This window comes from Agelaius phoeniceus, chromosome 5 (genome assembly GCF_051311805.1).
Source record: "Agelaius phoeniceus isolate bAgePho1 chromosome 5, bAgePho1.hap1, whole genome shotgun sequence".
NCBI classification, from domain to species: domain Eukaryota; kingdom Metazoa; phylum Chordata; class Aves; order Passeriformes; family Icteridae; genus Agelaius; species Agelaius phoeniceus.
This window is the reverse complement of record NC_135269.1, coordinates 73,465,647-73,490,375: the sequence shown is the minus strand read 5'-3', so window position 1 is coordinate 73,490,375 and position 24,729 is coordinate 73,465,647. Positions and strand designations below refer to the sequence as shown.

The following is a 24,729-nucleotide window of genomic DNA, read 5'->3' as shown; positions in this document are numbered from 1 at the left end:
CCCAGCCTCGGGGACACAGACCCCACGCTGCAGGGCCCCCGGAGCCCCAGGGTTCGGGAGGAGCGGAGCGCCGCGCGGTTCCGGGGCCGATCCCGGAGGATTTCCAGCGGATCCGCCCGGCGGCAGGCGGGCAGGTGGGCGCTGCCTTTCCGCAGTCTCCTTGGAGACTGTGGCTGCTCCGAGGGGATCCCGCTGCTCCCCGGCTCGCGGCAGCTCCCGGCCCCGCCGTGCCCGTGCCAGAGGAGCAGCAGCAAGAGGCGATCTGGGAAGGCATCCATAGCTCCGTGTGGCCAGAGCAAGGCGGCGTGCAGGAGGCAGGAATTTCCAAATTCCCGTTCCCACAGCAACGCGGGGTCACCTCGGGAGCCGTCGCCCACCGGCACGGCCGGGCCGGCCCGTGGTGCTCCAGGATGGAAAACAGCCTGGAAAAGGTGGGTTTGGAGGAATCTTGGCTTGGCCCCCCTCGTGTGCACAGGCAGGAGCCTTCCCAGGAGCCTTCCCAGCATCTCCAGAGGCGCTGGGGGAGGAGGAGGAGGAGGAGGGATGTGCCAGGAACAAGGCAGGCGCTCCGAGGGTCTCGGGAGCTCTGTGATGCCACAGCTCCAAGTGCATCAGCCATGGAGGGAACGCAGAAACAGAGGGAACAGCACCAGCATGGGGATAAAAATCCCTGCCCTGAGGAGCCCCTGCTGGACTGGGATCACCAAGAGACGGCAGGAAATGCCCATCTCTGCACCCCCACCACTGTCCCAGAAAGGGACACAGGGATCGGAGCCACATCCTGGCTCCCGGAGCAGCTCCAGAGCTCCGAGTGGGATGGAGACTCTGTGAAGAGGGATCAATCCCTCATTCCAGTTTCTGGAACAGCTCCAAAGCTGTAAGCAGGGTCAAGGAGCCTCTGTGTAACACAGGAATCAATCCCTCATCCCAACTCCTGCAGCAGCTCTGGAGCAGTGAGGGGATGAGGGAGACTCTGTGACACAGGGACTTATCCCTTACCCCAGTTTCCAGCACAGCACTGAGCTCTGGGCACAGTCAGGGACACTCTGTGTGTGACACGGGCTGATCCCTCATCCTGCACAGCCCCAAAGCTCTGGGCACAGTCAGGGACACTCTGTGTGTGACACAGGCACTGATCCCTCATCCTGCACAGCCCCAGAGCTCTGGGCACAGTCAGGGACACTCTGTGTGTGACACAGGCACTGATCCCCACTCCCAGTCCAGCCCCAGAGCTCTGAGCAGGGCCAAGGGCTCTCAGCATGTGCTGCACACACACCAGGGCCATGTCCTGATTCCCAGCCCAGCTCTGGAGCTCTGAGCAGGGCCGAGGGCTCTCAGCATATGCTGCACACACACCAGGGCCATGTCCTGTTTCCCAGCCCAGCTCTGAGCGGGGTCAAGGGCGCTCCCCGTGCCCAACCCCAGCTCATCCCAGCGCTTTCATGTCCCTGCCGCGCGCTCGGATCCGGCTCCAGCGGCGCGGGCTTGAGAGAGCTCAAACACAGAGAGCAGGGACCAAGCTGTGCAGGAACAATGTGACTTTTCCAGCCCTTCCCAACGTTCCAGAGCCTGCCAGGAACCCATCGATCCTGAGCCGCCGGTCACGAGCCGGCCCTGGCGTCCCTCGGAGCCCAGGACACAGCAGCTGCTCCTCTGGGGTGGGGAGCTCCCAGAGCCCAGCCAGCCCCACGGCCCAGGGGAAGGAAAACCGAGGATTCACCCCCTCAGGAGCAGCTGTGCAGCGTCCTGTGCCTGCCCCACAGATGGGGACACAAGGGCACGAGGCCACAGGCACAGGTATCCCTAAGGAACATCCCACACCCCCGGCCGGGAGTGCCCACAGAACAGAGGGGAAACTGAGGCAGGAGAAGAGGGACGGATTTGTCTCCTTGCAGCCACCAGTGCATGCTCCAGCCCTTCCCAGGCCTCCTGCATCCCATGGGATGGGCTCCCGCAGGAAGGGAAAGGGGGCACGGGCATCCCAGAGGGAGCAGGAGCCCCATGGGAGGGGGGATCCACACAGAACCCACCCTGCCCCCTGCCCGGCCCTTTCCCACCCTGCTCCCATCCCCTCCCTGTCCCCGCAGTGTCCCCAGGCGCTGTCCCTGCAGTGTCCCCAGGCACTGTCCCCTCCCTGTCCCCACAGTGTCCCCAGGCACTGTCCCCTCCCTGTCCCCAGTGTCCCCAGGCGCTGTCCCCGCAGTGTCCCCAGGCGCTGTCCCCTCCCTGTCCCCAGTGTCCCCAGGCGCTGTCCCCTCCCCGGGCGCTGTCCCCGCGGTGTCACCTGGGTGCTGTCCCCCTCGAGCCGTGGTGGCCGGATGCTGGACAGGTGAATGGTTTTGTGGTCCCCGGAGTTGAGCTTCACCACGATGGCGTCAGCGTTGAGCACCTGCATCACCTGGGGACAGAGACAGAGCTGAGCATGGGGACACCGAGGGCCAGGTGCCACCGTGACACCGGCCCTGCCACCCTGACTGCCATCCCCAGCACAGCGAGCAACCCCAGCCCCAGCCTGGCTGTCACCGGGGGAATGTGGCTCCTGGCACGGTGACACGTGGCACACCAGGGCACTGCCAGCCGTGTGTGTCCTGTGCTAGGGCTCAGCCCCCTGGGTTCCATTCCAGAGGCAATTCCAGAGGGGCAGGAGCAGCAGCTGGACACTGGACAAGGGATGATGCTCGGGGAGGAGAGAGCCAGGACAGCCCGTGGTGGGAGCAAAATAATCAGGATCACACAGTCAGGGAATCCTGGAATGGTTTGGGTGGGAAGGGACTTCAGAGCCCCTGCAGTGCCACCCCTGCCATGGCAGGGACACCTCCCACTGTCCCAGGCTGCTCCAGCCTGGCCTTGGACATTGCAGGGATGCAGGGGCAGCCCCAGCTGCTCTGGCAATCCCAGCCCAGCCAGGAATTCCTCATTGCCAAGGTCCCATCCCTGACTGCCCTCTGGCACTGGGAGCCATTCCCTGGGTGCTGTCCCTGCAGGCCTTGTCCTCAGTCCCTCTGCAGCTCTCCTAGAGCCCCTTCAGGCCCTGCCAGGGGCTCTGAGCTCTCCCTGGACCCTTTCTCTCTCCAGGCTGGGCATTCCCAGCTCTCCCAGCCTGGCTCCAGGCAGAGGGGGCAGGAGGATCCCAGTGGGGCTCAGGACACAGGGGTTTAACAGTCCCAGTTCTCCAGCCCAGCTCAGTAGAGTGCTGCATATTCCCAGTGGCAGGACAGGAACCTTCCCCTGCCTGCTCCCAGCACAGCCCAGTCCCCCCAGTCCAAAAGGCTCCCACTGCTGCTTATCCAGCAGGATCCTGATCCCACACATGCCTGGAGCCACGGGGGGAGGCAGGAGCTGAGCCCACTCCAGCCCTCTTTGCCCTGCAATCACACCCACTCCTCCCAGCGTGCTGGGCCAGAGGGAGAGCAGGATTTAAGGAATTCTGATCTGAGCAGACACCACAGGGCACAGCAAAGCCCCCGGGAACGTCCCGGCCTCTCCCGGCTCGCAGCTCCTGGATGTTTCCTCGGCAGGAGCAGCCCAAAGCCGTGTGCCTGCCAAGTGGAGTAATCCAATCTCACGCTCCAGGGCATCCAGGGGCGAGGAGGGAGCGGCCTCTCTCCTTCCTGCCGCCCAAGACTTGGGAAAAGCGGGATGCGAAGCGGAGCTGCCGCAGCCAGGGCCGCTGCGGGTCAGCTCCGGGGGCAGATCCCGCGCTCCATTACACATCCAGCACATGCTTCCCCGGGAGCCGCGGGAGCCGCGGGAGCCGCGGTCACATCTCATTTGTTCCCTGGCAGCAGGAGGCAGCAGCCGGCCAGCGGCTCCCGGCGGCGCGGCCCCGATCCGTGCGGGAGCGGCAGCGGGGACGGGCCCGGCCCCTCCGGCCCCCAGCGCCCCTCCCCGGCAGCAGCGACTCCCCAGAGCCCGCACAGGGGGGCTGAGCCGGCTGAGAGGGGATGCAGGACACGGGATGCAGATAGCAGCACATGGATGCAGCAGGACACGGGATGCAGATAGCAGCACATGGATGCAGCAGGACACGGGATGCAGGACACGGGATGCAGGAGCACATGGATGTAGCAGAACATGGATGTAGCAGGACACAGGATAAATCAGAATACAGGATGAAGCAGGACATGGGATGAAGCAGGATACAGGGTGTAGGACATGGGATGCAGCAGGACATGGGATTCAGTACGACACAGGATGTAACAGCACATGCATGCAGCAGGGTACAGGATGAAGCAGGACATGGGATGAAACAGAATAGAGGATGTAGGACGGGATGCAGGAGCACATGGATGTAGCAGGACACAGGATGCAGCAGGACACGGGATGAAGCAGAATATGGGATGCAGCAGGATACAGGATGTAGCAGAATATGGGATGCAGCAGGACATGGGACGAAGCAGAATACAGGATGTAGGACACGGGATGCAGGAGCACATGGATGTAGCAGGACACGGGATGCAGCAGGATACAGGATGTAGGACATGGGATTCAGCAGGACACAGGATGCAGCAGCACATGTATGTAGCAAGACACAGGATGAAGCAGGACATGGGATGCAGCAGGACATGGATGAAGCAGGGCATGGGATGCAGCAGGACATGGGTGTAGCAGAATATGGGATGCAGCAGGATACAGGATGAAGCAGGATACAGGATGTAGCAGGATATGGGATGTAGGACATGGGATGCAGCAGGGCATAAGATGCAGCTGGACACAGATGTAGGATACAGGAGGCAGCAGGACACGGATGGAGCAGATGATGGGATACAGCAGGACTTGCAGCAGGACACAGATGTAGGACACAGGATGCAGCAGGACACGGCACCTGGAGCAGGGACATCGTGTCTCCCAGGCAGGACAGAGCTGGGTGGCAGCAGGAGCCAAGAGGGACCTCCAGGGTCCCTGCAGGGCCCTGACCCAGTTACAAAGGGTCCCTGCAGGACATGGGATGCAGCAGGATATGGGATGCTGGAGGACAAGGGACACAGCAGGACAAGGGACACGGGACACAGGGCCAGGGCTCCCACGGGATGCCAGTCCCAGGCAGGACAGAGCAGGGTGGCACAAGGGGCACGCCCAGGTGCCCACCCTCCCTGGGCAGCCACTCCCTGCTCTGCTGGAGCTGCAGGGAGGGCAGGAGGGTCACAGGGGGTGACACGGTGACAGAACGGTGACAGAACGGTGACAGAACGGGCGGCTCAGCGCCGCCCCGGGGCCGGGGCTTTTGTCTCCCCCCACGTTGCCAGCCCGCTGCAGCCACTTCCCTTATCCAATATTTATTGTGGCTTCTCCTGCCTGCGAGAGGCCCTTTGATAACGGGATTGGAAGGATTATTTTTTTAAAGCTCTGCAGCTGTTTCTTGCAGAGCCAGCACGCTCCGGCTGCTGCTTCCCACGTCCCCCGGGCTGGGAGCAGGGAGGGCAGCTCTGGAATGTCCCTGTGGAACCGGCCAGCCCGGTCACCCCCGTCCCATCACCGCTCCAGGGCACGGGGCTCGCAGCCCTCCCTTGTCCACATTTATCAGGAAGATTTTTTTCCTCACTGCAAGAGTTGGGCCCAGCAAAGCCTCCAGTTTTCCACCCCGGGCTCTGCTTGTCCCCAGTACTGGGGGCACACAGGGAGGGAGATTTGGGATCAGAACAGGACACAAAACCTCCCAGTCTGGGTGCCCTGGGCAGGGATGGCACAGACCCAGAGCCAGTACCAGCCCGGGGAGGAGGAGGAGGAGGAAGCAGCAAAGGGAAGCAGCTCTTCATCTGAGAATTGGAAATTCCACCCTTCCCAGCAGTCTGGCAGCAGGACCCTACCCCAAAAACATAGGGGACGTGCCCTAAAGGTGCAGCTGATTCCAAATGCTGATCCCAATCCATAGGAACAGGCAGGGATAGACACAGAGCAGCCACAGGGCTGAGATCCAGGGACCTTGGGGTGCTGGGATGTGACCCTGGGGTGCCAGGATGTGACACTGGGGTGCTGTGATGTGACCCTGGGGTGCTGTGATGTGACATTGGGGTGCTGGGATGTGACCTCAGGGTGCCGGGATGTGACCCTGGGGTGCTGGGAGGTGACACTGAGGGGCTGGGATGTGACCTCAGGGTGCTGGGATTCCACGTTTAGGGATGGTTTCCCTGGGAGCTGGGGAGGACAAGGACCCCCATGCCTGGGGACCATGGGGACATGTCCCCACTCCCAAAGCTCCTGACTGCTGTGCTCCTAGGACAGCATCCCCGTCCCAGGACAGCATCCACTCTTGGGATGCACAGGGAGCATCCCCAAAGCTGAGGGCGACCTCCTGCACCCCAACAAGGACGGTGGCACTTGGGGAGCCAGAGCCCAGCACCAGGAGTTGCTCGAGTGTCCCCCCACCCAAAAATGTCCTTTAGAGGGGTTTTGGCAGGGTCTGGCACTCAGCTCAGCTCAGGAGCAGCTCCCAGGCTCGGCTCTGGCACATCCCCCCGAGCTCTGGGATGATTTGGCCGCGACCAGAGCTCCCAGCAAAGGGACTGAAAGCCAGGATCAGAGGAGCCGGGCCGGGCTCAGGAGCGTGGCAGGGCGGGAGCAGGGGCGGGACACGGCCCGGGGCTGCTGGAGCCCCCCAGCCCGCGCTGCCGCAGCCCCCCCTGCAGAGGATGGCTCCCAGCCCAGCGCAGCCCAGCCCAGCGCAGGCACGGCTCCGCAGCGTGTCCCAAATCCCGCTGCTCCCAGACCAGCTGACGTAGGGATTTCGGGAGAGAGCCTCCAGCCCCTTTGACATTTCCCTTCCTCTGCTTTCTCCTCGCCCCTCACCAGCACCAGCCCCACAAGAGAGGCTGAGCCTCCCCTGCTCCCCCAGCCCAGCCCAGCCCAGCGCCAGCAGCCGCAGCCAAAATTAGCCGGAGCCGATTTGCCGCGGTTGATCAACGGTGCAAAGGCAGGTTGGGATCTTCCTCCTCCTCCTCCTCCTCCTCCCCCTCCCCTCGCAGCCCCTTCCAGCAGCTCCTGCGTCAGCTCTGCCGCTGCGAACGAGCCCCGCTGTGCCGAGCACGGAGGCGGCTGCGGCGCCATCCCTGCCTGCCCGCTCCGTGCCCGAACCCGGCACCGGCACCGGCACGGGCCGAGCCCCGGGAGCGGGACACGTGCCCAGCTGCGGGCCCCGCGGCCATGCAGGCATCTGCCCTCCTTCTCCCTGCCGCCTGCGATTCCGGGCGAGGGCAAAAAGACAAAAAAGCCCCCAAAGTGACACCGAAATGCGGGGGCGCTGCGGCTGCCAAAGGCCAAATTCCAGAGCCCCGTGCGAAGAGCAGGAGCGACCCAACAGGCGGAGAAATTCCAGTCTCCTCCCCGAAAAGCAGGACACGGTGTTTGCTGCCTTTGGGGGCTCCCAGGGACCCCGCAGAGCCGGGGAATTGGGGGCATCCTGCAAACTCTGCCCCCCAACCCACGGGGATCCCACTCCACAGCGCCGGGGGCCAGTGCCCACCATTCCCCAGGGAAAGCTGGATCCCCACCACTCCTGGGGATGGGGGCGAGATGCTGCTGACCCCAAAGCCACCCCGGACATCCCCTTCCAGAGCCTGGGGGGTCCCCCTGCTGCTATCCCACAGAATCACGGCGTGTTGGAAGCGCCGGGAGCATCCAGCCGCCCCCTCCAGCAGCTGAGCGGAGCGTGACTGACGGCCCTGGCACAGCTCCTGGCACAGCTCCTGGCACAGCTCCTGGCACAGCTCCTGGCACAGCTCCTGGCACAGCTCCGGTGGCAGCCGCTGCCAGCGGCGCTTCCCAGCGTTCCAGCGCCGGCACGCGGCCCTGCTGTGCCCACGGGACACCTGCCCAGGTGCCATTTGTCACCGCCACGGGGAGGGGAGGGGAGGGGACAGCCACGTCCTCATCCCGAGGGATGGGCTCTCAATTCCGGCCTCCCGGAGCCCCTCCGAGCTCGGTGTCCCTGCACTGCTCCCACAGGGAATGCCCAGCACACCCTCCCTGGTTTGGGCAGGTTTTGGGGAGCTCTGCTCCTGTCCCAGCCACATTTGAGCCCCGGAGCAAGCACAGGAGCCATTCCCAACCTCATCCCAGAGGCCACAAGCCAGCACTGCCACAGGGATCAGCTCTGAGCAGCTACAGGAGCTCCTGGCTGTCCTGGCAGCTCCAGAGCTTTTCCATCTCTGCTCCAGTCAACCCCCAGCATCCAAGAGACCCCCAGGGTCTGCAAAGGCTTGATCCCATTCCTGCATTCCCCAGGATCTGCCAGGCTTGATCCCATTCCTGCTTTTCCAAGGAGCTGCCAAGGCTTGATTCCATTCCTGTATCCCTCCACAGGATCTGCCAGGCTTGATCCCGTTCCTGCATTCCCCACCAGGATCTGTCAGGTTTGATCCCATTCCTGTTTTTCCCCAGGATCTGCCAGGTTTGATCCCATTCCTGTTTTTCCCCAGGAGCTGTCAGGTTTGATCCCATTCCTGCATTCCCCGCCAGGATCTGCCAGGCTTGATCCCATTCCTGCTTTTCCAAGGAGGTGCCAGGTTGATCCCATCCCTGCTTTTCCCCAGGATCTGCCAGGCTTGATCCCACTCCTGTATCCCCCCAGGAGCACCCAGGTGAGGCCAGGTTGCTCGGACACAATCCCGATCCCGGCAGGACCGGAGCAGCCGGAAGGATCCGACCCTGCGCAGGGACCAGGCCGACTTTCCAAGAAATGTGGCTGCTGCCCATTCCCAGGGAAATTCCAGCGGCTCGGGAGCCGCGGCCGCTGCCTGGGCGAGGCGGCAGCTCCATCTAGTGGGGCCGATGCCACGGATCCTGCCCGGCCCTGCCCGGATCCCGCAGCTCCCGCATCCCACCGGGACCGGCCTGCGCTGCTTCACCTCCCTCCGGCACCGCTGTGCCCCTGGATCTGTGCTGGGATAGGGATGGCCGGGCATCCATGGGCAGGGATTGCCGGGCATCCATGGGCAGGGATTGCCAGGGCATCCATGGGCAGGGATTGCTGGGCATCCATGGGCAGGGATTGCCAGGGCATCCATGGGCAGGGATTGCCAGGGCATCCATGGGCAGGGATTGCTGGGCATCCATGGGCAGGGATTGCCAGGGCTTCCATGGGCAGGGATTGCCGGGCATCCATGGGCAGGGATTGCTGGGCATCCATGGGCAGGGATTGCTGGGCACCCATGGGCAGGGATTGCCAGGGCTTCCATGGGCAGGGATTGCCAGGGCATCCATGGGCAGGGATTGCCGGGCTTCCATGGGCAGGGATTGCCAGGGCACCCATGGGCAGAGATTGCCGGGCACCCAGGGGCAGGGATTGCCAGGGCACCCATGGGCGGGGATTGCCAGGGCACCCATGGGCGGGGATTGCCAGGGCACCCATGGGCGGGGATTGCCAGGGCACCCATGGGCAGGGATTGCCAGGGCACCCATGGGCAGGGATTGCCAGGGCATCCATGGGCAGGGATTGCCAGGGCACCCATGGGCGGGGATTGCCAGGGCATCCAGGGGCAGGGATTGCCAGGGCTTCCATGGGCAGGGATTGCCGGGCATCCATGGGCAGGGATTGCCGGGCATCCATGGGCAGGGATTGCTGGGCACCCATGGGCAGGGATTGCTGGGCATCCATGGGCAGGGATTGCCAGGGCATCCATGGGCAAGGATTGCCAGGGCATCCATGGGCAGGGATTGCCGGGCACCCAGGGGCAGGGAACACACCACACCCACCAGGAGAGGGGCTCAGCAGCATCTCCAGCCTTTGGGAGAAGTGGAAACCAATACATGGGGCAGCCATTCCCTGGGAGGATCAGGAATTGATCCATGGGGCAGCCAATCCCCTGGGAACACTGGGAATTGATCCATGGGGCAGCCATTCCCTGGAAGGATCAGGAATTTATCCATGGGGCAGCCAATCCCTGGGAGGATCAGGAATTGATCCATGGGGCAGCCATTCCCCAGGAGGATCAGGAATCAGTTGAGATGCAATCCCATCCCCGTGGCCCCACCTGACCAGAGTGAGGTGCCAGGACACCCCCAGTCCATGCCCACAAACCAAAGCCCCTCTCTCTCTCTCTCAGGGCTCCCTCCCTTCTCCTGGCACCTCTTCCCACTGCAGCCCTGCTGGGGATCCCAGAGCACCCTGGGATCCACGGCCGTGATCCAGTCCAGGGAAATCCCTCTGGGGTTTGTGCAAACCCATGGAGAGGCCAGACTGGTAGCTGGGCACCCCATGCTGTGCCCCTGGTCCCCAAATGTCCCTTCCCAGCCCCGCTCACCTTGGCCACAAACTGTTTGTCCTTCTGATCCAGGTTTGCCGTGGGGGCCACGTAATCCCTCCAGATCCTCAGCTTGCGCTCCTTGGCAAACCTGGCGGGGTGGGGACAGTGGGACATCAGGGCTGGGACACCTGGACGTGCCAGGGGTGGCACTCCCAGCAAAGCACCCGGGAGAGATGGAGGGGAGATCCCATCAATCCCACCCCAGATCAGCCACATGGGGCTGGGGGGGGGGGCTGGAGTCACTCTGGGCACCCCATGGATGCAGCTGGGAGCAGTGGGATCAGCTGGGATCAGCTGTGTGCAGTGCTAACAGTGGGAGCAGATGGGATCAGCGGGATCAGCAGAGAGCAATGGGAACAGTGGGATCAGCAGGAGCACTGGGATCAGCTGGGAGCAGTGGGAGCAGTAGGATCAGTTGGGAGCACTAGGATCAGAGGGATCAGCTGGGAGGAGTGGGAACAGTAGGAGCAGACGGGATCAGCAGGGAGCAATGGGGGCAATGATAACACCGGGATGAGCTGGGAGCACTGATAACAGTGGGATTAGCAGGAGCACTGGGAGTAGTGGGATCAGAGGGATCAGAGGGAGCACAGAGGGAGCACAGGGATCAGCTGGGAGCAGCAGGAGAAGAGGGAACCGAGGGAGCAGAGGGATCAGCAGGGTCCCCATCCCACCTCTCGGCCGCGCGCAGTTTGTCGGCACCGCGGGTGTAGACGGCGATGGACCAATCCACACAGCGGGCAAAGCCCTCCTTCAGCAGCAGCTCCGTGATGTTCCCGTTCTGCAGGGAGCAGGAGAGGGCTCGGGGTCAGCAGGATCCCCCCAGGCTCAGCAGGAACCCCCCTGGCCCTGGCCCTGCTCTGGGGGACCTGCACAGCCCCTTCAATGTCCCCTGAGCTCCCAGTGCTACTGGAGACCTCACCAGTGACACCCCCGGGCTCTGCCCTCCTCACGCGGATCAGGATATCCCAAACCAACCCACAAATCCCAGTGACACCCCCGGGCTCTGCCCTCCTCACATGGACCAGGATATCCCAAACCCACCGGGAAACAGCCCATGAATCCCAGCGCCACCCACAGGCTCTGCCCTCCTCACATGGACCAGGATGTCCCAAACCCACCCACAAATCCCAGTGACACCCCCGGGCTCTGCCCTCCTCACAGACCAGGATATCCCAAACCCACCAGGAAAGAGCCCACAAATCCCAGTGACACCCACAGGCTCTGCCCTCTTCATGCAGACCAGGATATCCCAAACCCACCCACAAATCCCAGTGACACCCACAGGCTCTGCCCTCTTCATGCAGACCAGGATATCCCAAACCCACCCACAAATCCCAGTGCCACCCACAGGCTCTGCCCTCCTCACACAGACCAGGATGTCCCAAACCCACCCACAAATCCCAGTGCCACCCACAGGCTCTGCCCTCCTCACAGACCAGGATGTCCCAAACCCACCCAAGTCCCGGTTCCCCCACTGGGAGCAGCCTGTGACCCCCAGAGCGTCCCCAGGCCCCGGAGCCAGCCCGTGCCAGCTCTCACCGGGTGCAGGATGGTGCCCAGGATGTTCTGGTTGTGGCAGCTCTCCAGGACAATCTGCACATCCCTCTGGAGCAGCCGTGACTCCGTGAAGAATTTGGCTTCGGCCGCGAACGGCTCTGGGACCTCGGAGTCAGCCTCGCGCTTGAAGGTGGGACACTGCAGGACACGGGGACAGTCAGGGCATGGGATGGACCCAAAACCTCAGGCTGCCCCCATTCCCTGGCTCCAGGGGCGTTTTGGGGACTGAAATTGGGGATTTTGTGTCAGGACAGAGCCCTATGGCTGCCCTGGGAAACAGGGACCGACTCCAGCTCAGGAGACCCCTGGACAGGGACCTGGAGCTGCTGCAGGGCTGGAGCCCCTCAGTTCCCAGGGATCCAGGCTGGGAGAGCTGGGACTGCCCAGCCTGGAGAGGAGAAGGATCCAGGGAGAGCTCAGAGCCCCTGGCAGGGCCTGAAGGGGCTCCAGGAGAGCTGCAGAGGGACTGGGGACAAGGCCTGCAGGGACAGCACCCAGGGAATGGCTCCCAGTGCCAGAGGGCAGCCATGGATGGGACCTTGGCAATGAGGAATTCCTGGCTGGGCTGGAATTGCCAGAGCAGCTGGGGCTGCCCCTGCATCCCTGGCAGTGCCCAAGGCCAGGCTGGACACTGGGGCTGGAGCAGCCTGGGACAGTGGGAGGTGTCCCTGCCATGGCAGGGGGGGCACTGCAGGGGCTCTGAGGTCCCTTCCCACACAAACAAGTCTGTGGTTCTTTGAACTTGGACAACAGCAGGAATTTCTCCATGGGAAGGGTGATCAGACATTGGAAGGGGCTGCCCACGGAGTTCAAGGAATTCCTGGAGGTGGCACTCAGGGCTCTGGGCTGGGGACAGGGTGGGCATTGGGCACAGCTGGGACTGGATGGGCTGGGAAGGCTTTTCCAGCCTCAGGGATCCCGGGATCCCGTGAACTCCCAGCACAATCCTGACCAGGGTGTCTGACAGCCCCACCCAAGCCACACCTGTCCCCACCCCACGGTGACACCTCGGGCTGCTCCCAGCCTGGTACCGCAGGTGCAGCAGGTGACAAGGATGTCCCTCCACCCCTCCCTGCTGCAGCCTGGGACCCAGAGAGCTGCAGGTGCCAAGGAGGTCGGACAGGGAAAGAAATAGGCAGAGGGAATGTGACAGTGGGAATTGGGCAGCGAGAACTGAGCAAGGGGAATTGGGCAGTGGGAATGGGGCAGCGGGAATGGGGCAGAGGAAAGGGGCTCACCTTGATCCCCGAGAGCATGACGGTGACCAGGTAGAAGTCGGGCAGGAGCAGGGCCCTCACCACGCTGCCGTCCCGCACGTGCTCGATGATGGCTGCAGAGTGACACCGGAGCTCAGCCCACTGGGCTGGGGACACGGGACATGGGGACACGGAGACAGGGGGACACAGGGACACAAGGACACCCTTACCATTGACGGGTTTCTGGTGCAGGGAGTCCACGAAGTGCCGGGGGTTCTCCAGGGTGTACTTGAGGTCGCGCACGGTGTGCGAGCCCGTGCCCTCGCTCCACATGCCCTTCTTGGCGCTGCGGGCCTGCTCCTCCAGCTCGGCCAGCCGGCTCTGCTCGGGGCTAAGGGCACGCCGCACTCAGCCCCGCAGCCTCCGGGGCCATCCCCGCCCGACCCAACGCGGCTCCTCCCACCGCCCATCCCAGTGGGAATGCAGCGGGAAGCGCCTCTCCTGCCATGGATGGGGAGGAGAGCCCGGGAACCCCTCCAGAGGCTGCTCTGGGCACCACGGGGGGAGGCAGCAGCGTTCCCAGCTCCCAGCAGGGCAGAGCAAGGCTGGGAGAGCAGGGAAGGCACATTCCATGGGATTCCATGGGATTCCAGGGATCAGCCCGGCCCTGCACGCACAGGCAGCCATTGAGGGGCCACCAAAGTGCCCACAACTCCCTCCCAGCCCTGGCACCAGTCCTGCCACAACAAACTCGGGGATATTGAACAGAGCAGCTGGGGCTGCCCCTGCATCCCTGGCAGTGCCCAAGGCCAGGCTGGACACTGGGGCTGGAGCAGCCTGGGACAGTGGGAGGTGGCCCTGCCATGGTGGCACTGGGGGGCTCTGGGGTCCCTTCCCACCCGACCCATTCCAGGACTCCGTGACCCCACAAAGGAGGCTGACCCTGCCCTGGAAGCATCCTGCACCATTCCCATCTAGAATGGATCCTGTCCCCACAGCTGCAGCCCTCTCCAACGCCCCAGGATGTGAGGGAGCCCAGGAAAAGCCTCGGCTCTGCTGGCACAGGGATCACCCAGCCAGATCCAGCACCAGCCATGTCCCAGCACCTCCTCTCCACTGGGAATGAAGGGGACTCAACCCCACCCCAGGAGTGACTTTGGAGGCTCCCAGAGAGTCTCTGCTCCACAGCCCAGGTGCCTCTGCATCCCAGGAAAGGAGGCAGCCCCTGCCAGCCCCTGCACAGCCCCAAAGCCCAAGGGATGTGGGCACCTCAGGAGCCGAGGAGCAGGGCTTGGCCCCTGCAGCTGAGGGATCCAGGGGCTCCATGCCTGAGCACCAGCCTGGGATCGGGATCAGGATGGGGATGGGATCAGGATCAGGATCAGGATTGGGATTGGGATTGGGATCAGGATGGGATCAGGATCAGGATCAGGATTGGGATTGGGATTGGGATCAGGATGGGATCAGGATCGGGATCGGGATTGGGATTGGGATTGGGATTGGGATCAGGATCAGGATCGAGATCAGGATCAGGATTGGGATTGGGATCAGGATCAGGATGGGATCAGGATCAGGATGGGATCAGGATCGGGATGGGATCAGGATCAGGATCAGGATCAGGATGGGATCAGGATTGGGATTGTGATCAGGATCAGAATGGGATCAGGATCAGGATTGGGATTGGGATCAGGATGGGATCAGGATCAGGATGGGATCAGGATTGGGATCAGGATGGGATCAGGATGGGATCAGGATCAGGATGGGATCAGAATCAGGATGGGATCAGGATGGGATCAGGATTGGGATCAGGATTGGGATCAGGATCAGGATCGGGATGGGATCAGCACGCACTTGTTGGCTCGGATGCCCTCCCGCCGGGACGCCAGTCCTTCGGCCACCAGGGACTCAGCAATGTTCTCACCACTGGTGTCTGAGAGAGGAGAGGAGCAGAGGTGAGAGGAGACAGAGGGACACGGGAATGGGGCAGCATTCCCAGAATCCCAGGTAAGCAGTGCTGCAACAACCCCGGAGCTCCCCTGGCAACACAGCCTGGGCTCCCTGGGCTCCCCGAGCCCCTTTCCATGGGTAAATTCCTGCTGATTCCACCCTGAGGCTGCCCTGGCCCAGCCTGGGGCCGTTTCCTCTGCTCCTGTCCCTGTTCCCTGGAGCACAGCCCGACCTCCCCGGCTGTGCCCTCCTGGCAGGGACTTGTGCAGAGCCACAAGGGCCCCCTGAGCCTCCTTTGCTCCAGGCTCAGCCCCTGCCCAGCTCCCTCAGCCCCTCCTGGGGCTCCAGCCCCTGCCCAGCTCCATTCCCTGGACACCCCAGCCCCTCCAGGGCTCTCCTGGCAGGAGGGGCCCGGAGCTGCCCCAGGATTCCGGGGGTCCCTGGGCAGGCCCAGCACGGGGCACAGTCCCTGCCCTGGGGCCGTGCCCACCCTGGGGCTGCCACAGCCCAGGGCCCATCAGCCCCCCTGGCCCCCGGGCTCGTGCCCAGCCGCTGGCACAGCACCCCCAGGGCCCTTCCCAGCTCTGCAGCGCCCCAGGGGCTGGGGCTGACCCCAGGGCAGCACCTGGCACCCGGCCTGGCTGGGCCTCCCCCTGCTGTCCCCAGCCCACGGATCCAGCCTGTCCCCATCCCCCTGCAGAGCTCCCTGCTCTCCATCCTTCCCAGGCAGGAGCTGCTGCAGGGAATCTGTCACAGCATTCCCACATTAATGGTGTTTAAACCCTGACAAACTTCATCAGGAAACATTTTCTGCCTCATTTCTCCCGCCCGCGCCGCTCCAGGCGGGGCTGGAGCAGGGATGGGGATGGCTCCAGAGAGGCCCCAACATCCCAACCCTTCCCAGCCTCACTCCCTGCCCAGGATGGCCCTGGCTGCAGAGCGGCTCAGGGGAGAGCAGAGCAGCAGCTCCCCAAACCCAAGCTCCAAATCAAACATTGGATTCCATGGTCTTGGATCTCGGGGGTCCTTCCCAGCCAAAATGTTTGTGATTCCAATCCCTCCCTCTGCAGGAGGGGATCCCCATCCCAAAGGGCCTCCCTGGCACAGTGGGAGCTCAGGAGTGCATCGTGGCATGTCCTGAGTGGGAAGGGACCCCCAGGGATCACCAATCCAGAGCCAGGACGTCCCAAAATCCCACCCTGCGCAGGAGGGCGTTGTCCAAATGCTCCTGGAGCACAGAGGCAACTCTGACACCCCGGGATCTGTGGGACCTGGCAGCCCTGAGGGTCCCACTGCCCTCTGGGGCAGCCTGGGCCCCATGGGGACACGGGAGGAGCCCCCTGGGATGTGCCAGGGTGCAGCAGGGATGGGCTGGGGGCAGGGCTCCAAGCAGGCACTGCCCACCTGGGCACATCCAGCTGAGCCCAGGAGCCCCACGGAGGGAGCTCCAGCCTTCCAGGGGCACTGCTGGAACTCGGGGAGGAGCGGCCATGCCGGGCTCTGCAGCCCTGCACCCTCAGATCCCGGAGCCACAGGGAGCTCTGCCCACCCAGGGCTGCCTCCCTGCTCCCTCTGCAGAGCCCACTGCCCCATCCTGGGCTGCCTCCCTCTGCAGAGCCCAGTGCCCCATCCTGAGCCTGCTCCCTCTGCAGAGCCCACTGCCCCATCCTGAGCCTGCTCCCTGCTCCCTCTGCAGATCCCACTGCCCCATCCAGGGCCCCCTCCCTGCTCCCTCCAGGCAGAGCTCACTGCCCCATCCTGCCAGCCTCGGGATCTGCCTGGGACCAGCGAGCCCAGCTGGATGAGCCCATCCCTGCTCCTGCTCTGGGAAAGGCTCTGAGTGCCATGGGAGTGCCTGGAAAAGCTCCGAGTGCCACAGGAATGCCAGGAAAGCTCTGAGTGCCATGGAAAGGTCCTGAGTGCCATGGGAATGCCTGGAAAGGCTCTGAGTGCCACAGGGAGCCCACCTGCAGTACCCACTCCCCCTTTCCAGCCCATTCCCACATGGAAAACAGCCGAGTCCGCAGGGATGTGGGGCTGAGGGCACCCAACCCCCCCAGTCCCCACTGGGGCTCCCCAGGGACTTCCCCCAAAATCCAGCAGCCCCTTCCCAGTGCCTGGTCCTTCCCTCCTTCCCACGGGACTGCAGTGCCTGGGAGCGGTGTCCAAGCCCCAGGTATCCCACTGGTATCCCAAATACCCCACAGCAGGGCTGTCCCAGCTGCACACCGAGCTTCCCCTTGCCCCAGCAACAGGGAGGCTCTGGAGGATGAGCCCAGATCTCACCCCTGGAACCCCCAGGGCATGGGAATTCTGGGCAGGGACAAAGCTGGCGCCTCCAAAGGGCCACGGCTGAGGGGACACAGGGAGGGAGAGCCCCAAAACCCACCCGGAATGCTCGAGGTGAATTCCTTTTGGGATCTCAGCCACAGACAGGCAAGAGATTTGTAACAACAGAAAGTATGGGGAAGGGAAAGCTGTGGGAATTCACCCAGAGCTGCTCCTTGTGTCCATGAGCTCCAGCTCAGCTGGGATCAGCACTGGGCATTCCCCCTCTCCCAAAACTGGGAATCCATGGAGAAGTGGGAATGCATCCTGCTGCTGCCACAGCGTACCCCAACACCTCCACTCCCCACTGCATCCCCCAAAAGGGGGTTCCCAGCTGGATTTGTGCTTAGGGCATTCCAGGCTGAGCCCAGGAATGCTCCTGGAGCAGGGAGAGCAGGGCTGGAGCTTGGAAACCTGGGGGGCTGGACACCCCTCACTGCCCTCCCAGAGCTGGGGGCCATGGAAAATCATGGAAAAGTGATGGGAAAGCAGGCAGGCATCCTCCTGCTGATGGCACAGCCCAACACAGTCCAAACATCCCCTTGTGCTCCCCCCCAGAGCCACCTTTTCCCAGGAAAAACACCCTGGAACCACCTTTTCCCAGGTAAAACATTCAGATCCACCTTTTCCCAGGTAAAACATCCTGGAACCACTTTTCTCAGGTAAAGCACCCTGGAACCACCTTTTCCCAGGTAAAACACTCAGATCCACCTTTTCCCAAGGAAACCCATCCATCCTAACCTACCCATCCTGACCCACCTTTCCCCAGGTCCCCATCCATCCTCCCCTTCCCCAGGTGCCCATCCCTGCTCACCTTCCCCAGGTCCCCATCCATGCTCACCTTCCCCAGGTCCCCATCCATCCTCACCTTCCCCAGGTCCCCATCCATGCTCACTGTCCCCAGGTCCCCATCCATGCTCACTCTCCCCAGGTCCCCATCCATGCTCACCTTCCCCAGGTACCCCATCATGCTCCCCGTCCCCAGGTGCCCGTCCCTGCTCACCTTTGCCCAGGTAGACCATGCCGTACTCGCGGCCCTGCGGGGTCTTGTACTCCACGGTGAAGCACACCTCCTTCCCGATCAGCTTCTTCCGCAGGAACTCGCGGGCCGGGAAGCCCCAGGGCTGCCGGGAGGGAGGCGCTGTGAGCCGGGGGGATCCCGGGCGGGGCAGAGGGAGCAGCCCCCAGTGCCCCGGGAGCCCCCTTGTCCCCCAGAACTCTGCTGAGAACCGACTCCTGGGGAGGAACACCCACAAAGGGGTCCCCAAAGAGCTCCGGGGGCAGCCCCGGCTCCCATGGAGGCCCTGAGGGCTCCCACGGAGGCTCCGGGGCAGGAAGGGAGCGGGGTTTGCAGCTCTCGCAGCCCCGCCGGGGTTTTGGGGCACGGCAGGCTCGGGAGCGCGTTCCCGTTCCCGGAGCGCGTTCCCGTTGCGCGCTCCCGCTCCGGCACCGGCGGGTGGGCGGGAGCGCGGCCGGAGGTGGGAACATGACGCGCTCATAAACAATTAGCGGGGCTGACAGGCGTCACTTTGGCAGAGAGTGACATTTAGAGGCTGTTGGGAAGACAAAACTCCCCAGGGAGAGCAATTATCTGCCAGCGCTGCTCCCGCCGCCCCCGGCCCGCGGGAGGGGGGCCGGGCCCCGCCGGCACCGGCACCGAGCGGCTGCGGGACTGCCCCGGAGCCCCTGAGCATGCCCGGGTCCCAGAACAGCCACAGCATGTGCCCCAGAACAGCCACCCCATGTGCCCCAAAACAGCCATAGCATGTGCCCCAAAACAGCCACCCCATGTGCCCCAAAACAGCCATAGCATGTGCCCCAAAACAGCCACCCCATGTGCCCCAAAACAGCCACCCCATGTGCCCCAAAACAGCCATAGCATGTGCCCCAAAACAGCTATCCCATGTGCCCCAAAACAGCCATAGCATGTGCCCCAGAGCATCCCCCGAGTCCCAAAACAGCCACAGCATGTGCCCCAGAGCAGCCACCCCATGTGCCCCAAACCATCCCCCGAGACCCAAACCAGCTATCCCTGTGCTCCAAAGCATCCCCCGAGTCCCAAACTACCCCCCATGCCCCAAAACAGCCACAGCATGTGCCCAAAACCATCCCCATGTGCCCCAAACCACCTCTGTATGTGCCAAACCACGCCCCGGGTGCCCCAAACCACCCCTTCATGTGCCCCAAACCACCTCACGTGTCCCAAAACAGCCACCCCATGTGCCCCAAACTACCCCCCGAGTTCCCCAAAATTGCCATCCCCTGGGTCCCAAACCATCCCCCTGTGCCCCAAACCACCCCCTCATGTGACTGAAACTGTCCCATACATCCCAAACCATTCTTCGTGCCCCAAAACAGCCACCCCGTGTACCCCAAACCATCCCCTGAGCCCCAAACCACCCCTTCATGAGTCCCAAGCACCCCCCAGTGCCCCCCACAACACCGTGCCAAGAGCAGAGAGGCAAGAAAGGAGAAGATCCCCCCCGAGCCCCCCTGTGTGTCCCTGCCAGGCTGCCCCATTCCCCTCCCTGTCCCCTGTGTCCCTCACCTCGTCGGGGGTGTCCCTGCTGTCAGGCTGGCTGGCGTTGGCGCGCCGGGCCAGGCTCCCATCCCATTCCCATTCCCCTCCCTGTGTCCCCTGTGTCCCCTGGGTCCCTCACCTCATCAGGGGTGTCCCTGCTGTCGGGCTGGCTGGCTGGCGTTGGCGCGCCGGGCCAGGCTCCCTGTCCCATTCCCCTCCCTGTCCCTGTGTCCCCTGTGTCCCTCACCTCGTCGGGGGTGTCCCTGCTGTCGGGCTGGCTGGCGTTGGCGCGCCGGGCCAGGCTCCCTGCCCCATTCCCATCCCTGTGTCCCCTGTGTCCCCCGTGTCCCCTGTGTCCCTCACCTCATCAGGGGTGTCCCTGCTGTCGGGCTGGCTGGCGTTGGCGCGCCGGGCCAGGCTCCCTGCCCCATTCCCCTCCCTGTGTCCCCTGTGTCCCTCACCTCGTCGGGGGTGTCCCTGCTGTCAGGCTGGCTGGCATTGGCACACCGGGCCAGGCTCCCTGTCCCATTCCCCTCCCTGTGTCCCCTGTGTCCCTCACCTCATCAGGGGTGTCCCTGCTGTCGGGCTGGCTGGCGTTGGCGCGCCGGGCCAGGCTCCCCGCGCGGATGTTGCTGAGGTTGATCTGACGCTCCGGGGGCGGCCCCCCACGGGGCTGGCCCCGCACGATGATGGCACAGCCCGACAGCACCTGCGGGGACAGCGGGGACAGCAGGGACAGGAGGGTCAGCAGGGACAGGAGGGGACAGCGGGGACAGGAGGGGACACTGAGGTCAGCAGGGTCAGCAGGGTCAGCAGGGTTCAGAGGGGACAGAGGCGCTCAGCGGGGACAGCGGCACCAGCGGGGGGACATGGGGGGGTCAGAGGGGAGAGCGGGGACAGTGAGGGGACAGCGGGGCTCAGAGGGGACAGCTGGGACAGCGGGCAGCCCCTGGGCACAGCAGGGGCAGCCCGGGAGCAGGGACTGCACAGAAAGGTGACGCTGCACGGACACGCACAATTCCAGGGACAGAATTCCAGGGACGTGCCCTGCCCTGGCAGGGCTCGGGAACTCAGCACCACTGAGTGCCACGGGCCTGGAGAGCCAGGAGCTGCCCCAGCTGGAGATGGGACAGAATCCATGTTCTGGGCTCATCCCCAGCAGGGCAGGGGGATCCTGTGCCCCCTCAGGTGAGACCCCACCTGCAGAGCTGCCCCAGCCCTGGGGACACAGCAGCAGCACCTGGAGCTGCTGCAGAGAGCCCAGAGGAGGCCCCAGAGCTGCTGCAGGGCTGGAGCCCCTCAGTTCCCAGGGATCCAGGCTGGGAGAGCTGGGGGTGCTCACCTGGAGAGGAGAAGGATCCAGGGAGAGCTCAGAGCCCCTGGCAGGGCCTGAAGGGGCTCCAGGAGAGCTGCAGAGGGACTGGGGACAAGGCCTGCAGGGACAGCACCCAGGGAATGGCTCCCAGTGCCAGAGGGCAGCCAGGGATGGGATCTTGGCAATGAGGAATTCCTGGCTGGGCTGGAATTGCCAGAGCAGCTGGGGCTGCCCCTGCATCCCTGGCAGTGCCCCAGGCCAGGCTGGACACTGGGGCTGGAGCAGCCTGGGACAGTGGGAGGTGTCCCTGCCATGGCAGGGCTGGCACTGCAGGGGCTCTGGGGTCCCTCAGCACACCCAGACACGGGGTCACCTCCATGCACACAGAACACCAAGGAGAATTTGGAAAATCAGGATTTTACACCGGGTGGATGAGCCCAGCTGGGCCATGTCCCACCACAGCTCTGGCTCCGAGAGCTCCAGGCTGGGCACTGCCAGCCAATCCCCTTTGCCAGGGTTCCTCACACCCCCAGCCACATTCCCCAGGTCCTGCAGCAGGGCTGGGCTCTGGGCCAGCAGCCAGAGTGTGCTGGGATCTCCCTGTTCCTGGGATCTCCCTGTTCCCAAGTATTCCCTTGCTCCCAACAGGATCTCCCTGTCCCCTCTCCCAGCTCTCTGATCCACACTCGGGTCAGTTCCAGTGCCTGCCCTGGCTCCCCACCGCCCAAAACCCCCACGGATGCTCGCAGGGATCCCAAACCCCTCCAGCAGTGTGCCATCACCAGAGCCAGCCCAGCCCCATGCCCAGGACTCTGAGCCCCTCAGGATGAGCCCCCAGAGCCCACCCTGCAGCCCCTGCAGCCACGGCAGGGCCCGGAACACTGCGGGAGCCACCAGGAGCTGCGGCCCAGCCGCACCCGGAGCGAGCCCAGCAAAGGCTCCGTGCTCTGTGCTTAAGGCTGAGAGTTCCATGGCTGTAATTAACCTTAATCTTTAATTTATAGGGCACGGGGAGGCCAGGGGGTGCTGGAGCTGCTCTGTTCAATGCCCAGCACGAGCCCTGGATCCCGGGGTGGGGTCCTTGGCGGAGCTGCTCCGTGTCCCAGGGTCGGTGCAGTGCTCTGGGGGACATTCCATCCCAGCTCCTGATCCCTGTGTGGGCCTGTCCCTGCCCATGGAGCGGCCACACGCCCGGGTGGCTGTCGGGATCCCCCCGCAGATGGGGAACTGCTCCAGGGATGGCAATGGGATCAGGACACTGTCCCAGCAGCCAGGTGTCACTGTCCCACCCTGCCAGCAAGAGTCACCCCACAGCCCATCTGTCCCACTGAGGGCTCCATCAGAGAAATTTGGGCTTAAACGAGGCTTAATCCAGCCTGGAAACAGCACAGGCACATGGGGTGCACAGACCCAGCTCATGCTGCCAAGGTGGCTCCAGAGCACCGAAATCCCACGAGCACATCCAGAATCCAGAGCTGCCCCTGTGGGGCACAAAGGGTTAAAAATCCTGACAGGAGTGGGAGGAAAATTCCTGCTCCTCATCCCCATCCTGCTGCCAAACTCCTGCTCTCAAACCCCGTAGCCTCACTGTGGTTCCAGCGAGCTGCACTGTGATTGCAACAGGAAGGTGCAAAAAACCCCAAAAACCTCAAAGCTGTGACGGAGCCACAGCAGAGCACGTGGCTGGCACCACAGAGAGCCAGGGACGCCCCTCTCCCAGGGGGATTTTGGGCTGGCTGGCCTGGAAGGGAGCACAGAGCCCACCCCGGGCTGCGGGGCACAGGCACAGCTGCCTCCCAGCCAGCAGAGCCCAAAATCCTGCCCAGAATCCTGCCCAAAATCCTGCTGTGGATGGATCGGGCAGGGACAAGCAGCCAGGGGAGGGTTTCCTGAGCATCCCAAAATCTGCAGGGTGGGCAGGAGCCAGGGCAGGGTGGCAGCAGCAGATCCCCCTGTCACCAGTGACGCATGGCACAGAGCAGTGCCAGAGCAGACCTGCAGTGTCCCCAGACCCCCGGTGTCTGACCACAGACCCCCATGTATCACCCCCAGATTCAGTGTCCAGCCCCAGATCCCCGGTGCCCATCCCAAACCTCTGGGATCCATCCCTAGATCCCTATCATGCATCCCCAGCCTTCCAGGGTCCATCCGCCGGTGTCCCCAGCCCTGTCCCCAGCCCAGCCACCGGCTCGGGGCTGCAGTGACAGCCGGGAGCAGGTCTCACTCCAGAGGCAGCAGGGGGTGAAGGGGTCAGCGGAGACCCCCGGATCCACCCGGACTCGGGCACGGCAACCTGGGGGGTTCGGGGGCACGGCGGGGAACGGGCTGGGGCGGGCCAGGACCAGGAGGGGACACGGGACGGGGACACGGGACAGGGCCAGGAGGGGACACGGCATGGGAACATGGCACGGGAATACGGGACGGGGACACGGGACGGGGACACGGCGCCCGGGACTGAACGCGACCTTCGCTCCCGCGGCCCCGCTGCCGGCACACGTGGGGCCCTGGCGCGGGGGACCGGGACCCTTCCCGGGGAGCCCGGAGCGGCCAGCGGACCCCATCCCCGCGCTGTCCCGTGGGGACCCGACCGGGGCTCGGGGATCCCGCCCCGCCCCGCCCCGGGGATGCCCCGGGAGGGGCCGCGAGCGGAGCACGTGCGGCACCCCCGGGACGGCCCCGCCGCCGGCGGCACGGCGAGGCCGCTGCTCTGCGACCCCTCGGGGCACCGGGGGCTCCGGGACCGGCAGCGGAGCGGGACCACCGGCTCCGGTCCCGGGAGCCAAAACTGTTCCTGCCCATCGCAGCAGCCGGGACGGCACCGGGAACGCGCAGTGCCCGGTCCCGGGGCGGCGTGGGGGACCGGGCTGCAGGGGGATCCCGGGGTGCAGCGAGAGGTGCCGGGCAGCGGGCGGTAACGGATCAGCAACTGCCGCCATACGGGGCCCGGGAGCACCGGACGGGCTGCACCGGGCACGGGGAGCCGGGCACCGCGCGGGGAGCGGACAGGCTCCCGGTTACCGGCAAGGGAGGCGGGCGGCGGAGCGGGACCCCGGGCCCCGGAGGAGCCTGCGGGAGATGGGGGTCCCCGGTCGGTCAGCGGCGAGGCGCGGGGTCGGTGCGGGGAGCGGCGGGCACAGCCCTTACCATCTTGACGATGCCGCGCTGGACGACGGGCGGCGGCGCGGAGCCGCCCTGGCCGGGGTTGGCCGCGGAGGCCATGGCGGGGCCGGGCGGGCGGAGAGGCCGGGTCGGGCCGGGCCGGGCACGGGCAGCGGGAGCGCGGCGGGGCCCGGGGCGAGCGCGGAAGGGACCGCGGGGCGGGGCCTGAGCCGAGGACGGGGGCGCGGCCTCCTCGCGGCTCCGCCCCCCCCGCGCGGCCGGCGGCCAACGGGCGGCCGCTCCCGCCGCGGGCGCCGCCCCGCCCCGCCGCGCCTCGGCCAATGGCGGCGCGTTGCCGGTGACGTCGCGCCCCTCGCGGCCCCGCCCCAGCCCGGCGCGCGGGAGGGGGCGGGACTTCCGGGGCGCGCGGCGCCAGGGACACGTCGGCAAAGGCCGCCCGCGCGCACACGTGGCCTCGCGCCGCGACGGGGGCGGGGCCAATACGGGATACGCCCCTTTCCG

At 64.8% G+C, this 24,729-nt stretch overlaps 1 protein-coding gene across 2 annotated transcripts in view; it reads right to left on the bottom strand.

The window, feature by feature from the left end:
• Positions 1 to 24,447, bottom strand: part of SND1 (staphylococcal nuclease and tudor domain containing 1) — a 75,380-nt gene extending 50,933 nt beyond the window's left edge. The window contains exons 1-10 of one of the 2 annotated variants that reach the window (XM_054632071.2): positions 24,253 to 24,447; positions 20,353 to 20,502; positions 18,276 to 18,396; positions 14,849 to 14,927; positions 13,228 to 13,388; positions 13,040 to 13,131; positions 11,784 to 11,939; positions 10,916 to 11,022; positions 10,239 to 10,329; positions 2,285 to 2,398 (exon numbers count right to left, since the gene is read on the bottom strand). In XM_054632071.2, the coding sequence (XP_054488046.2) occupies positions 2,285 to 2,398; positions 10,239 to 10,329; positions 10,916 to 11,022; positions 11,784 to 11,939; positions 13,040 to 13,131; positions 13,228 to 13,388; positions 14,849 to 14,927; positions 18,276 to 18,396; positions 20,353 to 20,502; positions 24,253 to 24,327 (1,146 nt within the window). In that variant the 5' untranslated portion in view covers positions 24,328 to 24,447. Of the gene's footprint in view, positions 1 to 2,284; positions 2,399 to 10,238; positions 10,330 to 10,915; positions 11,023 to 11,783; positions 11,940 to 13,039; positions 13,132 to 13,227; positions 13,389 to 14,848; positions 14,928 to 18,275; positions 18,787 to 20,352; positions 20,503 to 24,252 lie in introns of those variants that run through there. The other variant, XM_077179347.1, reaches the window with a different exon arrangement.
• Positions 24,448 to 24,729: the final 282 nt, after the last annotated feature.